This window comes from Plecotus auritus (assembly GCF_963455305.1).
Source record: "Plecotus auritus genome assembly, chromosome: 10".
Classification (NCBI taxonomy): Eukaryota; Metazoa; Chordata; class Mammalia; order Chiroptera; family Vespertilionidae; genus Plecotus; species Plecotus auritus.
Window position 1 is genome coordinate 58,995,037 of NC_137785.1, and position 20,027 is coordinate 59,015,063.

Genomic DNA, 20,027 nt, shown 5'->3' on the forward strand with positions numbered 1-20,027 from the left:
ATCCCCGGGTCTCAGATCCCAAAGGGCTGCAGGTCGGACCCTCCCCCAGCCCATCGCCACGAGGGCAGCCCATGCAGGAGGTCCGTGAGGCGGGTTCTGATCCGACCCAGGAAAGCACTGCCTGGCTCCGCAGGGCAGTTCGAGGGGGGATGGAGGCCCAGACTCCAAACGGAGCCGCCCCCGTCCCCTCAGTCCTTGACCGTAGCCCCTGGGGGCGAGAGGGGTGGTAACAGGACATCCACCCATCCACAGGCAAATGCAGCGTAAGGACGTCTCCATAGCAACCCTCCACCTGGAGAAACTAATGAGCTACCTGGTGGCCTCACCGAGTGCAGGGGGGCCAGGGGAGGGACGGGGAGAGGGTGGTGCTGAGGGCAGGGGGTTCCCAGAAGGAAGGAAGTCACAGAGACCTTTCCACAGGGGTGGGGGCGGGGGAATTCCGGAAAGACTTCTGTCTCCTTCTCCCTCACAAGGACAATGTCATTAATTGTAACAGCGCGGCCGGACGGAGCGCCTCGCCTACGCCAGGCCACGGGGGCTCACGGGCCGGGTCTAATGGTTTCACACACCAGCCCCAAGAGGGAGGGTCAACTCTAGTCCCATCTACCGATGGGGAGACTGAGGCCTCCGAGGTTAGGAAAGCTGCTTAAGGTCACAGGAGTGGCAGGTAGCAGCCCCCAAACTCTCCCGGTTCCAGAGCCGTGTCCCCCTCTCCTGCCCGGCGGTCGGCACCCTCGGCCTCTGCATTCTCTGGATCCCTACCCAGGCCTGCCTGACGCAGGCTCGCTCGAGCCCCAGCGCCATGCTGCGCCCAAGCTGGTGGATAAGAGGAACCTTGGGGGTGCTGAGCACCCACATTTAGGGAAGGACCAGTGGGTACACAGAGGATTTCTTTTTTTTAAATAATATATTTTTATTGATTTCAGAGAGTAAGGGGGTGGGAGGAGAGAGAGAGAGAGAGAGAGAGAGAGAGAGAGAGAGAGAGAGAGAGAGAGAGGCATCAATGATGAGAATCATCGATCGGCTGCCTCCTGCCCGCCCCACACTGGGGATCAAGCCCGCAACCCGGGCACGTGCCCTGACCAGGAATCGAACCGTGACCTCCTGGTTCATAGGTTGATGCTCAACCACTGAGCCACACCAGCCAGGCCACAGAAGATTTCTATTTCCCGGGGTCCCCACAGCAGACCCCCAACCTTGTCCAGCCGGAACACAAAGGAAGGGGGTGGGGCACATGACCCTGCAATACCCAACCTTCCACGTAACCCCTGGGGCTCAAGACAAAGCCCAGGGTAACTCCCAGAAAAGTCCAAGATGGGAGCAACTTAGAGGTGCCTGGGTCCTAGCACCCCCCACTTACAAACGGGAGGCCTACAGCCGAGAGGGCGGAGGGGCCTCGTCCAAAGCGTACAGCAAAGCAGCTTCATTCTGCACAGATTCCTGGGCCTGTGCCCCACGGCGCCAGGCCCCGGAGCTCCGGGGTAACTGCCCCACCCCACAGGGTGGATGCTCCTGCGGGCAGTGAGCGGTCACTCAGTTACCACGTGAATAAATCACTGATGAGCCCCGGTGGCGAGCACCTGAGGATGAGAAGGACGAGGACGGGGACGATGTGCGTGAGCAGGAACGATGGTGAGGAAGGAAGCTGGTTCTGAGCAGGGCCCCCGGGAAGCCTGCTCCGAGGTGCTGATGTGGAAGTTGAATCCTGACGGGTGAGCAGGGGAGAACCGGGCAAAGAGTACGGGGAAGAGCATCTCCAGCAGAAGGAACAGCACGTGCAAAGGCCCTGGGGTGGGGGTGTGCCCGAAAAAAGAACCCGAGTGGTGAGGAGGAGGCCGCAGGGATGAGCGATGGGAACGTCTCGTAGAGTGTGGGAAGGCCCCCACGCCGCCCCTGAAGGTCGCGGGGAGTCGCTGTAGGGTTTACGTAGGAGTGCGATTCTGTAAAATCCTATCCGCACGGCCGGAGCAGCCTGGCTGAAATACAGATCAATCCAAGGCTGTGGAGTCCTCCAAGCGTGTTCGGATGGGGGCTGAGACCAGGTTGGGGGCAGCCGCGAGCAGGGGACAAACTTGAGACTCACTGAGTCACGGAAATGGCTCTTCAGTAGAGGGGGGGAGATGAGCCCCCTCCAGGCTCTGAGCGGAGCAACAGGTGGAGGGAGGGCCAGGCACCGAGCCTGGACCGCGATGCTCACGGTTCCGCGGGGAGGGGCAGAGAGAGGTGCAGGCAGGTTATGTTGGGAGCGTGTGAGTGACACCCAGAGGGGTCTCAAGCCGTAGGGACCAGTCTCAGGCGCCTGAAACTCCCAAGACCCCCACCCACCCGCCAAGGCCGCCGCACCCATCAATCCTGGTGCTGCGGGCAGTGCACCAGCCTCTCCATCGCCTCCTCCCCCAGGAAGAGCCTCCGAGTGTCCCTCACACTGTGATCTCCGAAGAGGGAATTTGGTTTTGTTACTGGAAGGCGGCCACGCACGGTCCCCATGTCACCAACGATTTCCAAGTCCTTGAAGGTCTCCTTTAATCCAATTGTCTGTGTCGAGCAGCCAACGGGCAGCCCCTCCGTCCGCCTCGGCCTTCCTCCCGGCTCTCCCTCTGCGGGCGGCCCCAGGGAGGCGCAGCCCAGCCGGGCCCTGGCAGCTGAATGCCCGCACGGCCCGGAGGGTCTGCCATGACCCAGCGAAGGCCTCCAAGACCAGCTCTCCGTGCAGAAACCCCCGGTCCTGGCACGGGGCCTCCAGCCACATCCACGCTCGGCACACAGCGCTGCACAGGTCTTACGTCCGTCCCAGCAACCCATTGTCCAGATGGCAAAATCGAGCTCACAGACATCACCGTCACTCTGTCAATTCCGGGAGAGAAGCCCTGCCTGTTTGCCTTCCAGATGCTGAATATCAATTACATTAATTTTAATTGCTTCAGGGGTGGGGGTGCTGAATGAAGGTTGGAGGCTGCGTGAGAAGGAAGAAAAGGGGCTCCGAGGATAAAGGGGGGGCAGGTGTATTTGCAGGGAGTGACGCAGTCATATGCGTGGATTCCCGGGGGCGGGGGGCCCTGACGAGGCAGGAATCCTGGGCGCTGAGATGCTTCAGCCCGTAGCCGGACGCTGTATGAGCAGAGTCCAAGTCCAGCCATCTAGTCCCGGAAAAGCACCCACCGCCCAGCCCCTGGGCCCCGAAGCCGGCGGAATCCAACTTCCCAAAATATTTACCCGAAGGCTCCGGGCACCAGACTCCGTTCTGTAAACTTGGGACGCCGTTCCCAAGCCGGAACGACAGATCTCGCCCGGAACAAGATAAACTCTGCCTCGCATTCGATAGAGCGAAAGGGAGGTGAGGAAGAGGACGGGATAAATCAAGCCTCCCGGACGGCCCCACTGGAAAGGGATCGTGGTCAGAAGCAAGAAGGGGGCAAGGATGCGCCTCCTTATCAGGCTCAGGGCCGCTCCAGACACAAACAAAAGCCTTGCAGGCATCCTTCCTCTGCCACGAGGGAGGGAGGGAGGGGAAAGGGAGGGGGCAAAATCTTCATCCGCAAAGGTCAACCCCCCCTCCCCGAGCACCCTCGAGCCGGCACGTCTTCCCCTAACTTCCCGGGGGGAGTGGGCCCTCCGTGGACCGCAGTGTGTGGAGGGAGGCCCGCCCATCCGCCACGTGCTGGGGTGGCCCAGGTCCCCAATCCGCTGCATCGTCAGATGGAAGTCTTCGCTCGGGGCTCGGGAGACAGCCCCCTGCACCAGAGGGCTCCAGCCCAGGAGCCACAGGACAAGCGGGAGCTGGGATGTGAATGGAGGGAGGCCCGTCCGCCGCCTCCCGCAGTCACCAGCCCGCACACGTCAACGGGAAGCGCGTGACAGGGATGGTCCCGTTTAACACCCACGACACGCCCGTGGGACGGAGCGCTGTTATCCCCGATGCACACGTGGGAAACTGAGGTTTGGACAGGTGGGGACCCACAGTGACACTAGTAAATGGAAGAGCCCTCCCCAATGGGGGGCCTCACATACTGGGAGACCCTCTCCCCTCCCTCCCCCTCACCCCCGTTTCTCCCTCTCTCCACCCTGCATCCCCGGCTCACAGCCCAGCTCTGCCTCTTCCCTTCACTGCTCTGCACCCGAAGGCTTCCCCTCCTGCCCCAGTTCCCCGGGGAGGGTTCTGAGAAAGGGCCCTGGGCCCCCGCACCATCTCACGTCCCCCGATCCCCACTCCAGAAACGCAGCCCGGCCCGTCCAAGAAGCGGGCCCCCCAGCATAATACTTGCCCCCCCACGGAACGCAGAAAGAACGGGCCTTCGCCATCAAGCAGCCTCCTGCCCAGGAAAAATATTGCCGTAAAGCTCGGTAACTCTATCTGCGGCTCCTTTTCTGAAAGTCAGAAATCTTGGAGAGTGGAACATGGCAGGGCCGACTGCAGGGCAGCCCATGAGGTCATGTCTGCCCACAGTCCCTCCTCAGCGCTCCGATTAACTGGCCGCAAACCACAGGGACTTTGTGTCTTAATACCCTCAGAGCAGAGAACGGTTCATATTTCTACAGAACAATACCCCCCCCAACCCTGGACCTGGGGTCCCGCCAGGAGGGCCGGGGACCTGCTGGCTGGGGCTCAGGGCCCGGGAAGGAGGACACCATCAGGCACAGGGGAGCTGTCGCCCGTGGCCTGTCCTTGTCCAGGCAGGAGGTGCCGATTAGACGTGAGGGGTGCCCTCCCACCGGAGTGGAAAGCCACTCACAACTAACCCAAACGAACCCCGAGACCCCAGGCCTCATCTCCCCATCGGGAAGCGAAAGAAAACCGTCGCGTGGCAACTCCTGAGCGTAAAGGCGGCCTCTCCTCACCCGTCTCGCAGCACCCGAGCGTGGCCAGGTGCCGAGCCGGACCCGGACAGAGTGCGTTTCCCGGGAACCGTGCCGGCGGCCCGGCAGCCCCGGAGGCTGCTGGGGGCGCTCACTGAGCGCTCGCTGCAGGCCGCGGCCGGCCATAAACCGCTAGACCAGGGGTGGGCAAACTTTTTGACTCGAGGGCCACAATGGGTTCTTAAACTGGACCGGAGGGCCGGAACAAAAGCATGGATGGAGTGTTTGTGTGAACTAATATAAATTCAAAGGAAAGGAGCAGAGGGGAGAGCAAGAGAACCCTCCGCTCTTTCGGCTCCGCGGGCCAGATAGAACAGCCGAACGGGCCGGATCCGGCCCGCGGGCCGTAGTTTGCCCACGGCTGCTTGGCGCATTCTTTCATTTAACCCCTGAAATGACTCCTGGAGGTGGGTCGTCTTTCCCTCATTTCGCAGGTGGGGAAACTGAGGCCCCACACCAACACAAACAAACCAGACCTGAAGCCCGGGTTCAAAGCTCGGTGCCCCGGCATTGGGAGGAGACCCACACGGGGGGAAAGTTAATAAAATCAGGTCTAACAAACCAGCCACACAAACTAAGACAGGCCTTGTTAACCCTGGGGCTGCGGCTGCCCTGAAACCGGAGCGAAAGGTGTAGGAGCATTCACTTGAGGGGGACGCCGTGAGATTTAGCGGGCTCCCCAAAGGGTTGGTTACCCGCCCACTGAGGGTTGAGAACCTCGGATCCTCCAGGAGAGGCCAGGAGCTTGAAAGTAAGGCTGTGACCCATGTGGGCTGCATGGAGGAGGTGGCAAACCGCGTGGGCTCTTCCAAGATCCACCGTCAAGGAGCGGTTCTCTGGGATGGTCAGCTGCCTTGCTCCCACCTTGCTCGCCAGCTGCGGACCGGGGCTGCGGGCAGTGAGCCCCGCGCCGCCGGGGGCCAGGCTGTGCAGATGTTCGTCCCATCCACGCAGCGTGCACGCCACCGCCTCCTCCTCGCCGGTGGTTTTTCTTTCGGGAACCACCCAGCCCTCACCTCCCTGCCCTTGAGGTTTGGGGGCGCTGATCCCAGCCCCCACTCCATGAGGCCATGTGCCCCAGGACCGCCAGAGGCATGGAGATCCGTTATGGGACGGGCATGTGACCCATCTAAACAATGGAGGCCCAGCCTGGACTTCGGGGGCACTCTCTCTTCCAGCCGGAGGTGGAAGCCCGCACTGGGGGGGAGCGGGGGGAGGGTGCCGCCCCCTGCGAGTCCGTCTGAGAATGGAGCCGACCCAAAAGAACCAGCGCTTAAGGCACCGACAGGGGCCCAGGGGCAGAGCCAGAGCCGGCGGATGCAGCGGTACCTGAATTCAGTCCCCCTGCGAACCTCCCCGTCCCATGAGCCAATCACATGCCTTTGTACAGAACAGCTGAGAAAGGCCACGCTTAACCGCACACCCCTCCGCAGCCACTTCCCTCCTGGGTTTTGAAGGCAAAACCCGGGGGAGACACTGGCTTTGCCAGGAAGGTAGTAAAGCCACCCCCGGTGACGGCATCGCGGGGTGTGAGTGGCGGGGGGTGGGAGGGTGGAGGGCGGCGGGAGGGGGTGCAGAAGCACAGCCACAGAAACGCACACCGTTGTTCTAACGCGGCCCAAGGACCGGGAACCGGGAACTAAGGCGCGGTCCATCCTCACTGGGAGGCGTGAGCGCTGCAGAGCAGTGAGATGATGTGCGCGATGGAGAATGGTTTCCGAGAGACACTGTGACGCTGACAGAGCCAGGGGCAGGCAGAGCCAGGGGGTGACGCGCTACAGAGGCTAAAATGCGCTGGGCCTCATCGTTTTTTATGGTTCTCCATCTGCAGGGGGCTTTTCAGCGGGCCTCCCCACACCACCCTTCCCGGGCTGCGGGCTGAGCGGGCGCCCGCGGTCTGCAGGGCACGGCGAGGAACACTCGGACCATGGCACCTGGGAGGGGGCAGTGGGAGGCCCGTGGACCCGGTGGACGGAGGGGCCTCCTCTCCTTGCATCCCCGAGAGGACTGATTTGAACTGCCTTCCCGTGTGCTTTTTGCCATGTACGTGCCTTCCTCTAGTCACCGCCAGGGAAGCGCTCAGGGGCAAAGCGAGCAGGGTGCTCCTTTAGGGCCCAGAGCGGCAGGAATCTGAGAGAAGCAGCAGGGACGTGAGGGGCCAGGACCCGAGTCCCTGCCCCCTCCGAGGCTCTGAGCCCCCCGGCCGAGCCACCAGGCCCCTCCGAGACCCACTCACTCACCTGACGAACGTTCTCTAGGCCCTGCCCCATGCCTCGCAGCACAAAAAGCCTGAGGCTACGGCAGGAGCCACACACAACCTGCCCCACAAACCTCGGACCCGGACCCCGGACCTCACAGCCTGCGTTTCCCCAGGGGCTGACGAGGGATCCGGTTTCTGCCAATAGCAGGTGGTTTGTCTGCCTGACCAACCACCGTGAGGAAGACTCCGCAAACCACAAAGCTCCGCATACACGCCAGCTCCCGCCCGTGGAGAAAAGCTGGCCCCGCTCGGCGCGGCTCCAGCCCCAGCCAGGGGTTTGCCTGCAGCGCCCAGACCACAGCCAAGGGGACGAGTCCTCACCCAAGCACCCAGAGGCGGGCGCCACGCAGCACCTCCAAGGTCAGAAGGCCACAGTTTATGACACCAGGAGAAGGTGCTCCAACCTGCCCCCCTGGAAGGAGCCCCACGACCCTTCCCACCACTGACATGCTGGTGACCGGCCGGGGCTGCCTCCTTCCACGCGGGAGCAGAGCCGTGACTCCAAGAGGCTGGGTCTGGGAAGCACCCCAGAGGGTCTCACCAGGGCTTCCCAGGGGCGGAGCTTTCTTCCCACCACCACCTATGCAGGCACCTCCTCGGACGGCCCTCAGGACGGGGGTTCGCTGCGCTGTGGTTACAGTTAGGGTGTGGGTTAGGGTTAGGGTGACAGTTAGGGTCAGGGTTAGCCAGCGGCGCTGCGGTGCCCGGGTCTTCTCCGTCGGCCAGGAGCTGTGCTATTTAAATGTACAGTTAAACTGATCCAAATAAAATATATTTACATTCAGTTCCTGGCCGCAGGAGCCGTATCCCAAGTGCTCAGAGCCACGGGTGGCGAACAGCTCCCGTCCAGGGCGGAGCGGACAGGCAATTCCCACCATCACAGGAGGCTCTGCGGGCGCGCAGTGCAGCGGGCCTGTCACAGCCCCTTCCTCCAGGCCTAAAAGGAGGGGCCTGCAGCCCGTGGGAGAGGGCCCGGGTGTCCATGACGGTCAGGAAGGCGCTAAGGCCACGGGTAGGTTTAAGGAGCCACAGCCATGGGGAAGGGCATAGGAGGAGACGGACGTTGCCTGAGAGCTTGGCACAGCCAGGAACTGTGCCAGCTTCTCCACGGGGCCACGCGCTGGATCCGCAGTCTACACGTGGGGAGTGTCATCCCCGCCCGAGCCCTGCCCCCAGCCTGCATCCCCTTTCCCCCCGCCCCCAGCTTTCCTACCGGGTCCCCATCAGCTGGTACAGAGAGGCTCTGACTCAGAAGGCTTTAGGGACAGGGACCCATAGCTCATGGCTGAGCAATGACCTATGAACCGGGAGGTCTCGATTCGATTCCTGGTCAGGGCCCATGCCTGGCACGCTGGCTCCATCCCCAGTGGAGGGCGTGCAGGAAGCAGGCTGTTTGGCTGGCCTGCCACCTGCTGCCCAAGGCCCTGGCCTTGAGTACAGAGCTGGGGCCCTGGAGAGAGCAGAACAGAGTGTATAGGGCCCAGGATCAGGATGGGCCCGTCCACCCTCGGGCCGCAGGTGAGGGCGGGGAAGACCACGGCCCCCCGAGGATGTTTTTCTAAGTCCAGAAAGCCACGTGGGCTGGCCCCCTGCACAGAAGCAATGGCTCGAGGCGGCTCCATGGAGTGGGCTTAGAGGTGCTTGGTTAGGGGTACCCCTCCATGTCTGGCTTGCAGTAGGAGCCTGGTCACGGGGAGGTTTGACCTTGACTCTGTTGCTTTCCCCTCCTTAGAGGCCAAGAGCAAAAAGAGGATGTAAGGAAACTACAGCATCTCAGACGTACCGCTGCCTTCCCCAAGCGCTGCCGGTCGACCCAGCAGACACTCCGCGTGCTCTTCCCCTCCCTGGCCCTCCCCTGGCCTTGCTCACCGCCGCCCCGCCCACGCTCACCTTTGGACTTGAATCACAGCTCCTTCGAGACCACCTCTGACCCTACAACAGTTGCCACTTGCGGCTCTAGACCCTCCGTGTCCCCAGAAGCGTCCTCTAGTCATCCCTTAATATGGCCTTCGTTGCTCCATATCCATCTTTCCAAACTATGAGCCAAACCATCTAACATGAATGTCCATACAAAACTCCAACGTCACGTATTAGCGGATCAAACCCAGAAACATTGTAAAACAGCGACCTCTCATGGCAAGGGTTTAGGCGTGCAGACAGCTGAGCGCTAGGAAATCTAGCGATGCCCGTCACGCACACAAATCACACGTTTGGCAAGAACGGCGACCTCCCTCGACACCCCAGCAGCAGTTCATAAAATTCAATAAGCATTCCTGCTTTTAAAAGCTCTTCGCAAGCCAGGCGTTGAAGAAGGCTTTCTCAGGTAGATCAGCGGCGAGCATCACCCTTAACGGTTACTAAGCAATACAGGAGATTGTAACCAATGCAATAAGATAAGAAAAATCAGCGCGAGGCAAAGACAAACGTTCAGTCCCACTGAACGCTAAGGTCTTTGAGGCAGGAACGATGTCCTATTCCTCACGGTTTCCACAACACCCCCACGCACCCTCGGAGATTTGTGGAATGAATAGCCACCCAATTAGGTCTGATCCCCGTGAAATGTTCTCCACACACCCTAAGTACTTCTCCTTTGAGGCACGTATATCTCCACGTAGACTGTGTCATTTGTTTTTAGAAATACTTCCCCCTGGAGTGTAAGCTCCATGAGGATCACACTCGATTGAGAGAGCCAACGTGGACCGGGCCAAAAGCTGGTCCTCGGTGTCTCGCACAGACGCACGCACAGACGACCTGAATGAAGCGTATTCAATCAGAGTTGCTGAACCATAATGAACGCTTTCTCCTGCTTCTCAGCTGGAAAACCCTAACCCAAAGGAGGGAGGGCCCCTCCAGCCGATGCCACCCCACTGAGAAGCCCACCCGCTCCCTGGGGTCCTCTGAAAGGCGTCGGCCACACACACACACACACACACAAGGCCACACACACAGGCCGCAGCCCACGCGGCTCACCGAGTGCGGAGGGCGAAGCCTAGACCAACTGCACGGTGCCCTCTAAGCAAACACACCCGGGGCCAGCCCTGGCCGGAGCCCGCGGGCGCCACCTTCCTCGGGCCGAGGATGACTTCAGCGGCGGCACCTGAGGCTCCGCTGCGAGGCCCCGGCCGGGGGGGCCCCCTCTGCCTTCCCGGGAAGTTATCAAAGAATCACTTATGTCTCTGGGCACACTTGTTTGGAAAAGGCCCTCCACCCCACCTGGGCTTGGCAGGAGCGGCGGCATCGCCGGCCCGGCCTTTGGGGACGGAGCCGGCCGCGCTTCGGGGGAGAGGCTGAAGCCAGCCATAAAGGAGCAGGCAGCGTCCCAGCATAAACGGAGCACGGTGACATCAAAGGGCGCCTTCCAGATTAAACAACCGGGGCCTTCAGCTCGCGCTGGCGTGTCTTCCAGAGTATTCTGGGCTCCTGCCTCAGTTCTCCCTCACATGGAATGGCAGATATTTTGTTTGTGCGAGTCTGAATTTTTTCCTTCCTCGGGGAGTGCGGCGGGCGGGGGGGGGGGGGGGGGGAGGGAGGGACGGGAGGGGGAGAGTGAGAGCGAGAGGAAGAGAAAGAATGTCTGTGAGAGACAAGAGCCACAAAAAGAACATGTGTGAGTGAAAAAAAAGGGAGAGGGAAGTCGGGGAGGCAGCCAGAAGTGCCTGCTTTGGAATCCAACAAGCAACCTAAAAATTCCAGAAGTTTCTAAACCAAAGCACACTGTGAACCCACAGCCAGCCAGCGAGGCTGCAAGGAGCCCCGGACTCGGAGGCCGTGGGGCACCTGACGCCAGAGCCAGCAGATCTCCGACAGCGGCGCTGCCCAGGGGCCCGAGGGTCGCTCCGCACCCCCATTTCTCGGACACATCGGATAAACCAAGGCAAAGCCCCTCTTCCCTTGGGCTCACAGCACTGCTAGGGTGGGGTGAGCTCTCTCTGGGGTTGGCTTGTCACTGCCTCTAGTCCCCTGGCCCTTGGCCAGCCAATCCCAGCCCCTCAGGCCCCCCCGCCCCCCGCCCCTCTCACCCCTGCCAGCTCTCCCTCCTCCTTCGGCTCCCCCTCCCCCACCCACAGGGCAGCGGCGGCGGGGGAGGGGGGGGGGGCGGGCGATCACCAATCCATCTGAACAGCTGGAGGAATGCCCCCACGCCCATGACACTCCCCAGTAACCAGCTCTGAGGCGCCTGCTGGTGGCTGGGGCGGCGCGCTGACTGGCCACCTGCTCGACCCCGCACACCTGTCCAGGGGGACAGCGCAACGTGCCGAGAGCCACAAAGGGGCAGGGCTCTCCAGAAAGACCAAGCACCAGCAGAGAGGTCCAGTCCCCCCAGGCTGCGGAGACAGGTGGACCCCACATCCTTCTGGATGCCCAACCGGACCCACACCCATTCCCACGGAGGAGAGCGCGCCGGGGCACCTCCCTGCCCACGTGCCCGCCCCTCTGCCCACAGCGGCTCCTCGCAGCTCTCAGGGCTGGGCTGAAATGCCGCCTCACGGCTTCTCCTGAGTGACTGTCCGTCAACGGGCCTGCTTTCTTGCTTCTTCTATTTTAGACCGGAAGCCGCAGGAGGCCAGGGACCACACCTCTCCTATTCCCTGCTCTTCCATGCCCGGCACGGGGAGGGAATTCACAGTGAGTGACAGTTCATTACGGGCTGTGATTGATGAAGAGCTCAGTGCCTGCAGGAGAAGGCCTAACCCCGTGACTCCTCCATCCAATGCCATCGGGCAGGGGAAGAGGCTGTGAGGGGAGGAGGCAGGGATGGTGACCGAATCTCTCCTCCGCTCATTCATTCATTCATTCCCTCGTTCATTTAGCAAATAGTGCGTGAGGGCCCACTATGTGCGCTGGGGCTCCCACAGGGAAGGCGTGTCACCCAGGAAGCCATTCTGTCCTCGCTGACAGTTCAGCCTTGCCTTTTTAAGCTCACAAGGGGACAGTTCAGTCCCTGAGCGTGGTGCCTGAGCTTCCTGGGACAAAGAGGCATGCCTTCTGTCCATCCATCGCCCACCTTCTCCCCTCCCTGTCGTCCCCACGGGGAGAGGAGCTCGCGCGACACGCAGTGGCTGTCTCGGGTTCAGCTTGTCCCCGGGTTTATGACAGTTTGTACAAAATGCAAATGCATGCCCTGTCCGGAGTGGCTCAGTGGCTGAGCGGCAACCTAGGAACCAGGAGGTCACGGTTCGATTCCCAATCAGGGCACATGCCTGGGTTGTGGGCTCAATCCCCAATGTGGGGCGTGCAGGAGGCAGCCGATCCATGATTCTCTCTCATCACTGATGTTTCTCTCTCTCTCTCTCTCTCCCTCTCCCTTCCTCCCTGAAATCAATAAAAACGTATTTTTTAAAAGCAGGGGACTGTTCCTGAGTCCAAGAGACTGAAATACGCACACGGCCTGTCCCAGGGAGCAGGCCTCCTCCTCAAACGAGAACGTTTCCAAAGGAGGATGGACACCCCTCCACGCCTACGGCTCCCCGACGGGGACGGCGCCACACGCAGCATCCTGAGGGGCGCGGGCTGCTGGAAGCCAGAAGCCACCCCTGGCACGGTGCCCAGCCCAGGCTGCCCGTCCCTCCTCCCGACCCCCCGGGGGGGAAAGAGAGCTCCCGGGCGGGGCTGCGACGCTGGCCTGGGTGACACGGGCAGGGGAGCCCCTCCGGGGAGCACTCCAAGATGCCAGCGCGCGGAGGCCCGCATGCCTCCGCCAGCCTCAAAGCAAATCATCTCTTAATTCCAAAACACCAAATATTTAATTTATGCTTTACCTCAAATGTCAAGTCCACCTCCCGGCACATAGCTTTGAAACCACGTAAGGAGGCCTAACACTTTCCATATGCTGAAGACATGGGGCCTTTTAATTGTGCCAACTGGTATCATTCAAGGGTAATTCCCCGGGAATCCGGAGATCGGGCAGCAGCTGGGCCCGCCTCCAACCTCAGCGCCCAGGCCCACGGGGACCCCGCGGGCCCCAACCCGGCCTGCGCCCTCCCGATCTCCCCCAAATAGCAAAAGGCACTGGGTGTCCCCTCCTCACACCCCCACACGGCCTGGCAGTACCTCTGCTCGAGGCAGCCCCGCCTGCACCGGACTCGGCTCCCTTCACGGAAAAGAACAAAAGGGCCACGCGGGCGTGGGGAGGCGGCCGACTTCGATCCGTGCGCACACACACGAGCACACACGAGCACACGTGGCAGGAGCGTGCACACAGGCGCACACGCCCTGCTACTCAGGGCTGCTCCAGCGACGTCTCTGTTGCTAAGCTTTCTCCTTTCGCCCAGTATAGCTTCCAGACCCCAACGCTGCAGCTGGCTTCCTTTCCCAGCTGCCTGTTGCTGCCTCCTGCTTCCAAGACCATCCCGTCACCCCTTTCTGTGCTTATTTTAATCCTCACCGCGGAGCACGCTGCTGGGGGGCACATAACCGCTCGCTTTATTGTTCCTCTCTCTGAGGATCTGTGCACCTCCCGTTCCTTATTATTTCTCTCCCCTGAGCTCATGTTCCCTTGGAGTGGACCTTGAACCCACAGAGAGGACGGAAGCAACAGCCTTAGCCTGTGTCCCTCCAACGGTGTCTACAGGGTTAAAGGGTGGGGGGACTCTGCTCTCATAATCTGGGCCCCCCCCATCTCCACCCCTCCCTGTGTCTCAGTGACCCTCCCAGTTTGTCAGCTGCCGGAAGCCGGCCAGGGATGAGGATGTTCTTGGACCCATTTTGCAGATGTGCCCAGCAAGGTGTACGAAGGCGACGTGGCTCGTCCAAGCTGACCAGCTCCTGTGGCAGAGCCTGGCCCCGTTTCGTTTTCATTCGGGAAGACGGGCTTGGGTTGGTGCCAGTGGGGCCCCCCTCTGACACCCCAGACCTTGCATGTGACTCGGACATACCCCTGGACGCTTACTAAGCCACTCAGACCCCATCAGGGAGGACGAGGGAAAGCAGGGGCCCCTCCTGCTTCTGTGCACCCCAAAACCTGCCTCACCCAAAGCACTCGCAGCTGGCAGGCCGCCACCTCTCTGGAGGCAGCAAGTGCGGTGCCCTCCGGGCAGACGCCGGGCCAGGGCTCCACCACACGTGGCTTCCGATGTCCCAGAAAGGGCTCCGGAAAGGGACAGAGTCCTCACCAGCTGGCTGCTAACCCCACAGGTTACGGGGAGGATTAAGATAACGTGGGCCAGGTGCCTGACACAGACAGACGCTTAATAAGTAGTAGTTATCATCGCGATAAGAATCGTAAGAGGAATTGATGAGCCACCACTGTGTCCCCAGCCACTTTGGTGAAAGGCCGGTGAAGGGGCTGAGACAGAGGCCACCCCCAAGGCAGGCCTGGGGCGGGCGGGCGGGGGCACCCCTGCCAGCCCTCGGAGCCGCAGACATTGCAGCCCACACCTGCCACGTCCTGGTGACGCCACGGGAGAACCTGCAGCCCCTCCCCCTGCCTCTGGGAGTCACGGAGAGAAACTGGACGGCTCGGCGGGCTGCCCACCCCCGTCCTGTTCGGGGTCTCCGTGTCTCCCAGGCTTTGGGCACTCCGTTCCCACAGTCACCATTTTGAACTCTGGCACTTCATTCTTTGTCTCGGAGTCACCTTTAGACTATCTCTTTCAGCTTCGTCCGAAGCAAGAATGTCTGTGGCATCCTGGGTTTGGGGTCCTAGTTCTTTTTCTTTAGATAAAAGAAAACGGAACTATCAGGATTAACCATATTCCTCCAGGTACCACCTGAAATCACCGGGCCGGACCCCCACCTTGGGCTCACGTGACCTCTCCCCCCAGGTGCACGCGCCACGCCCCCCTCTGCAGGCTCAGCAGCTGGGCCTGGGCCGGTGCAAAGCCAGGTGTCCGGGTCCCAGTCCCAAGCACAACTTCAAGGAGCAAAGGTCCCCTCCCCTTAATATCTAGAGGGCAGGGCCCACCCTCCCCCCTCCCCCTCCCCCCTCCCCCCACCACCCAACATATGTCACACTCATGGTTCTATGTCTCACATCTTCAAAAGTGCTTTGAACAAACAGTAATGACCCCTCCGTGTTTCTCTGAGATGGGGGGTGGGGGGGGGGTGAGGAAGGGAGGGGCAGGCCGTCCCATGCTGTCCTCAGCTGGGAGAAAAAAAACAGGCAACACAATTCCGTGACTTCACCAAAGCCACCAACTTAAGCTGGGGCCCCTCCCTGCCCTCCCTCACGTCCCCCCATGGCAACTTTTACTGGCTCGCATTCCTTTAGCTGGGAACACCACCATTTAATTAAAAACGACAGACTTTTGTTTTCCTCTCCTTCCTTCCTCCTCCCTCCCATCCTCCAGGACTGCATGCCAAGGAGACCCACCAGAAACATGCGGGTAACATTTGTTACGGCTTTGAAGATGAAAGTCGGTTGAAGTAAGCCCTCGATGTATTTCAAGTTCCCCCTAAAGCATGGAGCAAGCTGCCTGGCCGTTTAGGAAAAGGGGGGGTTTTGGGGGGGGGGCAGGAGGGGAAGGGGAGGGCCGGCAAAAAAAAAAAAAAAAAATGTCATTCTGCAGGAATACTTTGTAAAAATAAACAGGCGGGAAAAAAACCCCAAACTTGATGAATGGAAAGCCACTCAGTTGGCCTCTGTCTTTGGGCCACAAACGTGTTTGTTCGTGTGGCTCAGTCGGATCGTTTTCATTGGGCTTTAAAATAAAGATGTAGATCATAAAGTCGAGATGCTGCGGGGGGGGGGGGGGGCGGGTAGGGAGGGGGGCGGGCAGATGCAGGTCTGTTTTCAAAGGGCCCTAGCGACCGTGCCCTACCCGTCACGTTTTGACCTGGACCAGAGGACAGCAGCTCCGGTTCCCACCCAGCCTCGGGGTGCAGAGAAATGGGGGCGAGAAAGGCCGAGTTAAGTAAGTGGAGGCAGCGGAGGGCAGGTGGGAGCCTCTCCCAGAGTCAGAGGTGATGCCAGATGTGCCCGGGGGGGCGTCGGCTGTCTCCACAGGCTCACCTCCCGACCCTGGTCCCTGCCACGGAGCTGCACCCAGCCCAGGTCCCACCACTCTCTCTCTCTCTCACACACACACACACACATCTGAGAACTCCACTGGCCCCTCCCCAGCCCCCGGACAAGACCAAAGAACTAACCAGACCTGAGACTCAGCCTGTTCCCCTCGAAGTTAAAAAAAATTAAATGTCACATCAAAAAGTGGATCCACGCTTTGATCTGGGCTCGCCGGAGTCGCACGCAGACCATCTGAAAGCCCTTGCGGCGCGCGGAGCTCCGAGGGCCTCTGTGAACGCCAGTCCCCGGCCGGGCGCTGCGCCGGACTCACTCCCCGTCACATCTACCGCTGGCCACGAACTATCCCACGGCAGGGACCTCAGGAGGGGGCCCCCCCGGCGAGAGCCGAATGCGGGCCACTCTCTCTCCTCCTGGGCCCAGCTGGGGGTTCCACCAGCTCTCAGTGGCCCCCAAAGCTCTGCCACCCAGATGGCAGCCTGACCTACTGGCTCCCGGGCAGACGGGACTGATGGATGCACAGACACACGGATCCTATTTGGAAGCCAGCACCGTCCTCAACACCCCTCCATATCTGCTCTCACCCCAGCCCCACCATTAAGCCCACCTGTGAATGCTGGCCACAGAGGTGGTCAGAGCAGCCCCCCAAGTCCCCCAGCTCAGACCAGGTCCCCATCAGCTGGACCTGCCCCACCTCCTCACCTCGGACCTGTCCCCCACCACACAGAAGACTGCCACCTGTAAAGTTCCTGCAGGTCTGGGGGTAGGGGGTCATGTTGGGGGGCAGGGGCAGCTGAGAAGGGATTCTGGGCTTAGCTGTGCCGAGAGGGTGCTAAACGTTGGGGTGGGTGGGTATGGAGACCCGTCTCCGAGGTGGCAAAAGGGGTGTGTGGGGATCGTACCCGGGTTCCTCTGCCGACAGTGCCCGCCGCCCGCAGCTGTCGGGGTCCGGAGCCGCCGCCCGGGCAGCGCTGCCTCCCGATCCACTCCTCAATGCCCTTCCGAGCCCAGGCAGCGCTCACCGCGAAGCTGTCACCTGGGGGAGGACACAAGCCCCTGAGTCCCGCCCCTGGGCCTAAAGTTACCCAGAGAGGCAGGGCTGCGAGGGGGCTGAGAGCTGGGGCACAACCCGAGAGACCCACCCAGGCAATCAGAAGGGGGTTCAGAGAAGCCCCGAGAGCAGGGACCCAGAGGGGAGCGCGAAGGGGGAGCAGTGCCCTCCCAAGGAGGGTCTGGGGAACAGAAGAGCAAGCCTCCCAGAGGACAGGCCCGCTGAGACGGGGGAGGGTCTGAAGACGGGTGCATGAACACGGGGCGCGGGGGAGAGGTGAACTGAGGGTCAGCGGAAGGGGTGCGGGGGGCGCAGGAGCCACCTGGAAGAGAGGGGACAGGATTTGGGAGGAAAGGGCTTGGAGGTCTGAAGAGAGGGCGCAGCGAGCGTGGAGGGCGGGGACCGCGAGAGGAGGGGTTGAGGCTCCGAAGAGGGAGCGCAGGACCGCGGGGAGGGGGTGGGTGGGACAGAGAGGGGGCGCGAAGGCTGCTCCTGGAGCGGGTTTGCGGGACTGGTGGCCAGAGCTGGGGTGGGGGTGGCCCTGGTAATGAGATCCCGCGGGCTAGGCCATTCCATCCATTCCCCCGTCCGTGCCCCGCGCGCCCCTACCTTCCGGGCTCTCCCTGCGCTTGCACACGGCGGCTGCAGGCACAACGCGCGCGGCGGCAGCGGCGGCGGCGGGAGCCGGAAAGAAAGGAGAGGCAGAGAGTTAGCGGTCGCGGAGGCGAGGGCGGCGGGGGCCCCGGGGCCGGCGCGCGGCGGGGACACTGACCCGGCTTGGAGTGAAGTTTCCCCATGCTGGGGGCGCGGCGGGCGGGGGCGTCCCTAAGCCATGCGCCCGGCCCGCGGGCCCCGCGGCTCGCCGTCCCTCGCCTGGCTCTCCTCCTCCGGGAGCAGCTCCCGAGCCGAGCGGAGCTCGAGGCGGAGCCGGGACCAGCTCCCGCCGCCTTCGCCGCGGCCCGACTGACGCCCGGTCGCGCCGAGCCCCCAGCCCGCCGCCGCGGCCCGCGCCTCCCCGCGCGCCCATTGGCCAGGCGCGGCGCATCAAAGGCGAGGCGGGCCGCCGAGGGGGCGGGACATGGGCGTGGCCAGTGGTGGGGGCGTGGTCATCGAGTTGGGGGCGGGGCGCGGCGAGACGCTGCGAGCCTGACACAGCGCCCCCTCCAGGTGGCAGTGTTCGTCCCCCAGGCGGGTGCCGGGGGCTAGGGACTCGGGCTGGGACCTGGGTCGGAGGCTCGGGCCAGCAGGCTCCTTGGGACAGACGCCCTCTGAGGTCCTGCGCTCTGGTCGCTCGGTCCATGCCTCCCTCCGCTCTGTTCCCTGGAAGCGGCTGGGCGAGACTCGGAGGCTCCAATTTGCAGGTGATGAAACTGAGATGGGGAGAGGGCCGCCGCTTGCCAGTCTTCCCACGACCTGCCTGCGCACGCTTCTTACTGGCCGCACGCCCGGGGCACCCCTAGGTTTGGATCTGAGAGTCCAGGCGAAGCTCCCACCGCGCCCACAGCCAATTGTGCACCCAGCCCACTCCTGGCGGCGACAAGTGTCTTGAGAGACGCGCGTTGCTAGCCAATCGCTCGGATCCCCCCAGCCGGGAGGCCTGTGGGTGCCCGCCTGGGGTCAGGGCGCGCTGCCAGCTGCGCAGCCCGGAAGGGGGTAACCGCTGGGTCTTTGATCTTCCTTGGTTTCCGCTCCCTGCTGCAGTTCGCCAGACCCAAGGGCTTGTTTGTTTTGTCTGGGGAGGTCTCTGGCGAGGGGAGGGCGACATCAAGGGGTTCCACCCCACCTTTGTGGTTCTCGGAGAGAACGCCCGCTCTGCTGGGGACATCGGAGGCCTGGTGTTAGGCTCGTCCCCGGAACAGGACAGCCTGGGTGTGGGAAAAGAAAACCCTGTGCTGGGCGTGAGACCGGCTCTGCCCTGGGACTGACCTCTCCTGAGAGCCTCAGTTTCAGCATCTGTGAAATGGGGACAGGTCTTCCCTTCTGCCCACTCCTGAGGGTGGCCCTGTCCACTGGAAAGATAAGGTGAGCCACAGGTGTAATTCTCAATGTCCTAGTTAGCCACCTTTTTTTTTTTTAAGTTAAAAGAGCCCGGCCGGTGTGGCTCAGTGGTTGAGCTTGGACCCATGAACCAAGAGGTCATTGGTTCCATTCCCTGTCAGGGCCCAACTGCAGGCTGGATCCCCCAGTAGGAGGCGTGCAGGAGGCAGCTGATCCATGATGTTTCTCTCTCATGGATGTTTCTCTCTCTCTCTCTCTCTCTCTCTCTCTCTCTCTCTCTAAAAATAAATTTTAAAAAAAATTTTAATGTGTGGGGCATGCAGGGGGGGTGGTGGCCAATGGATGTGCCTCTCTCATTGATGTTTCTCTCTATTGCTCCACCTTCCTCTCTGTCTAAAATCAATTTTAAAAAATATTAAAAAGAAATAAACCAGCCAGTGTCGCTCAGTGGTTGGGCCACACGGTTCAATTCCCTGTCGGGGGGGGGGGGAATATTAAAAAGTTAAAAGACACAGAGGAAATTAATTTTAATACTATATTTCACTTAGTCTACTATATTCAAAATTTTGTAGTTTTAACATATAACGAGAGATTTTACATTCTTTGTTTCGTGCTACATGTTCGAAATCGGTGTGTATTCTACGCTGAGACTACATCGCAACCCAGGCTAACCACATGGCAAGTGACCAGCGGCCACAGGTGGCTGGTGGCCCCTGTACTGAGCAGCTCGGTTCTGGGGCTTCCACGCGTCCCAAAAGGACTTTGGGAGCTGCCTGGCCCTCCGGAGTCATAAGGAACCTTCACCCAGCAGAGGCTTGGTGCCCTCCTCCACACTTCCTTTGCTTACACACCCTTTTTTGGTGGGAATGAAGGCCAATCTTATGAGCAAGCACATCGCTGTC

The 20,027-nt window shown here is 61.4% G+C and overlaps 1 protein-coding gene across 2 annotated transcripts in view; it reads right to left on the reverse strand.

Annotated features, from left to right (window-relative positions):
• The window catches only part of NKD1 (NKD inhibitor of WNT signaling pathway 1), a 57,255-nt gene extending 39,169 nt beyond the window's left edge, over positions 1–18,086 (reverse strand). Inside the window, exons 1-3 of one of the 2 annotated variants that reach the window (XM_080643982.1) lie at positions 17,900–18,086; positions 17,737–17,769; positions 16,979–17,112 (exon numbers count right to left, since the gene is read on the reverse strand). In XM_080643982.1, the coding sequence (XP_080500108.1) occupies positions 16,979–17,112; positions 17,737–17,769; positions 17,900–17,924 (192 nt within the window). In that variant the 5' untranslated portion in view covers positions 17,925–18,086. The remainder of the gene's footprint in view (positions 1–16,978; positions 17,113–17,736; positions 17,770–17,899) is intronic. The other variant, XM_080643981.1, reaches the window with a different exon arrangement.
• Between the last annotated feature and the right edge of the window lie 1,941 nt (positions 18,087–20,027).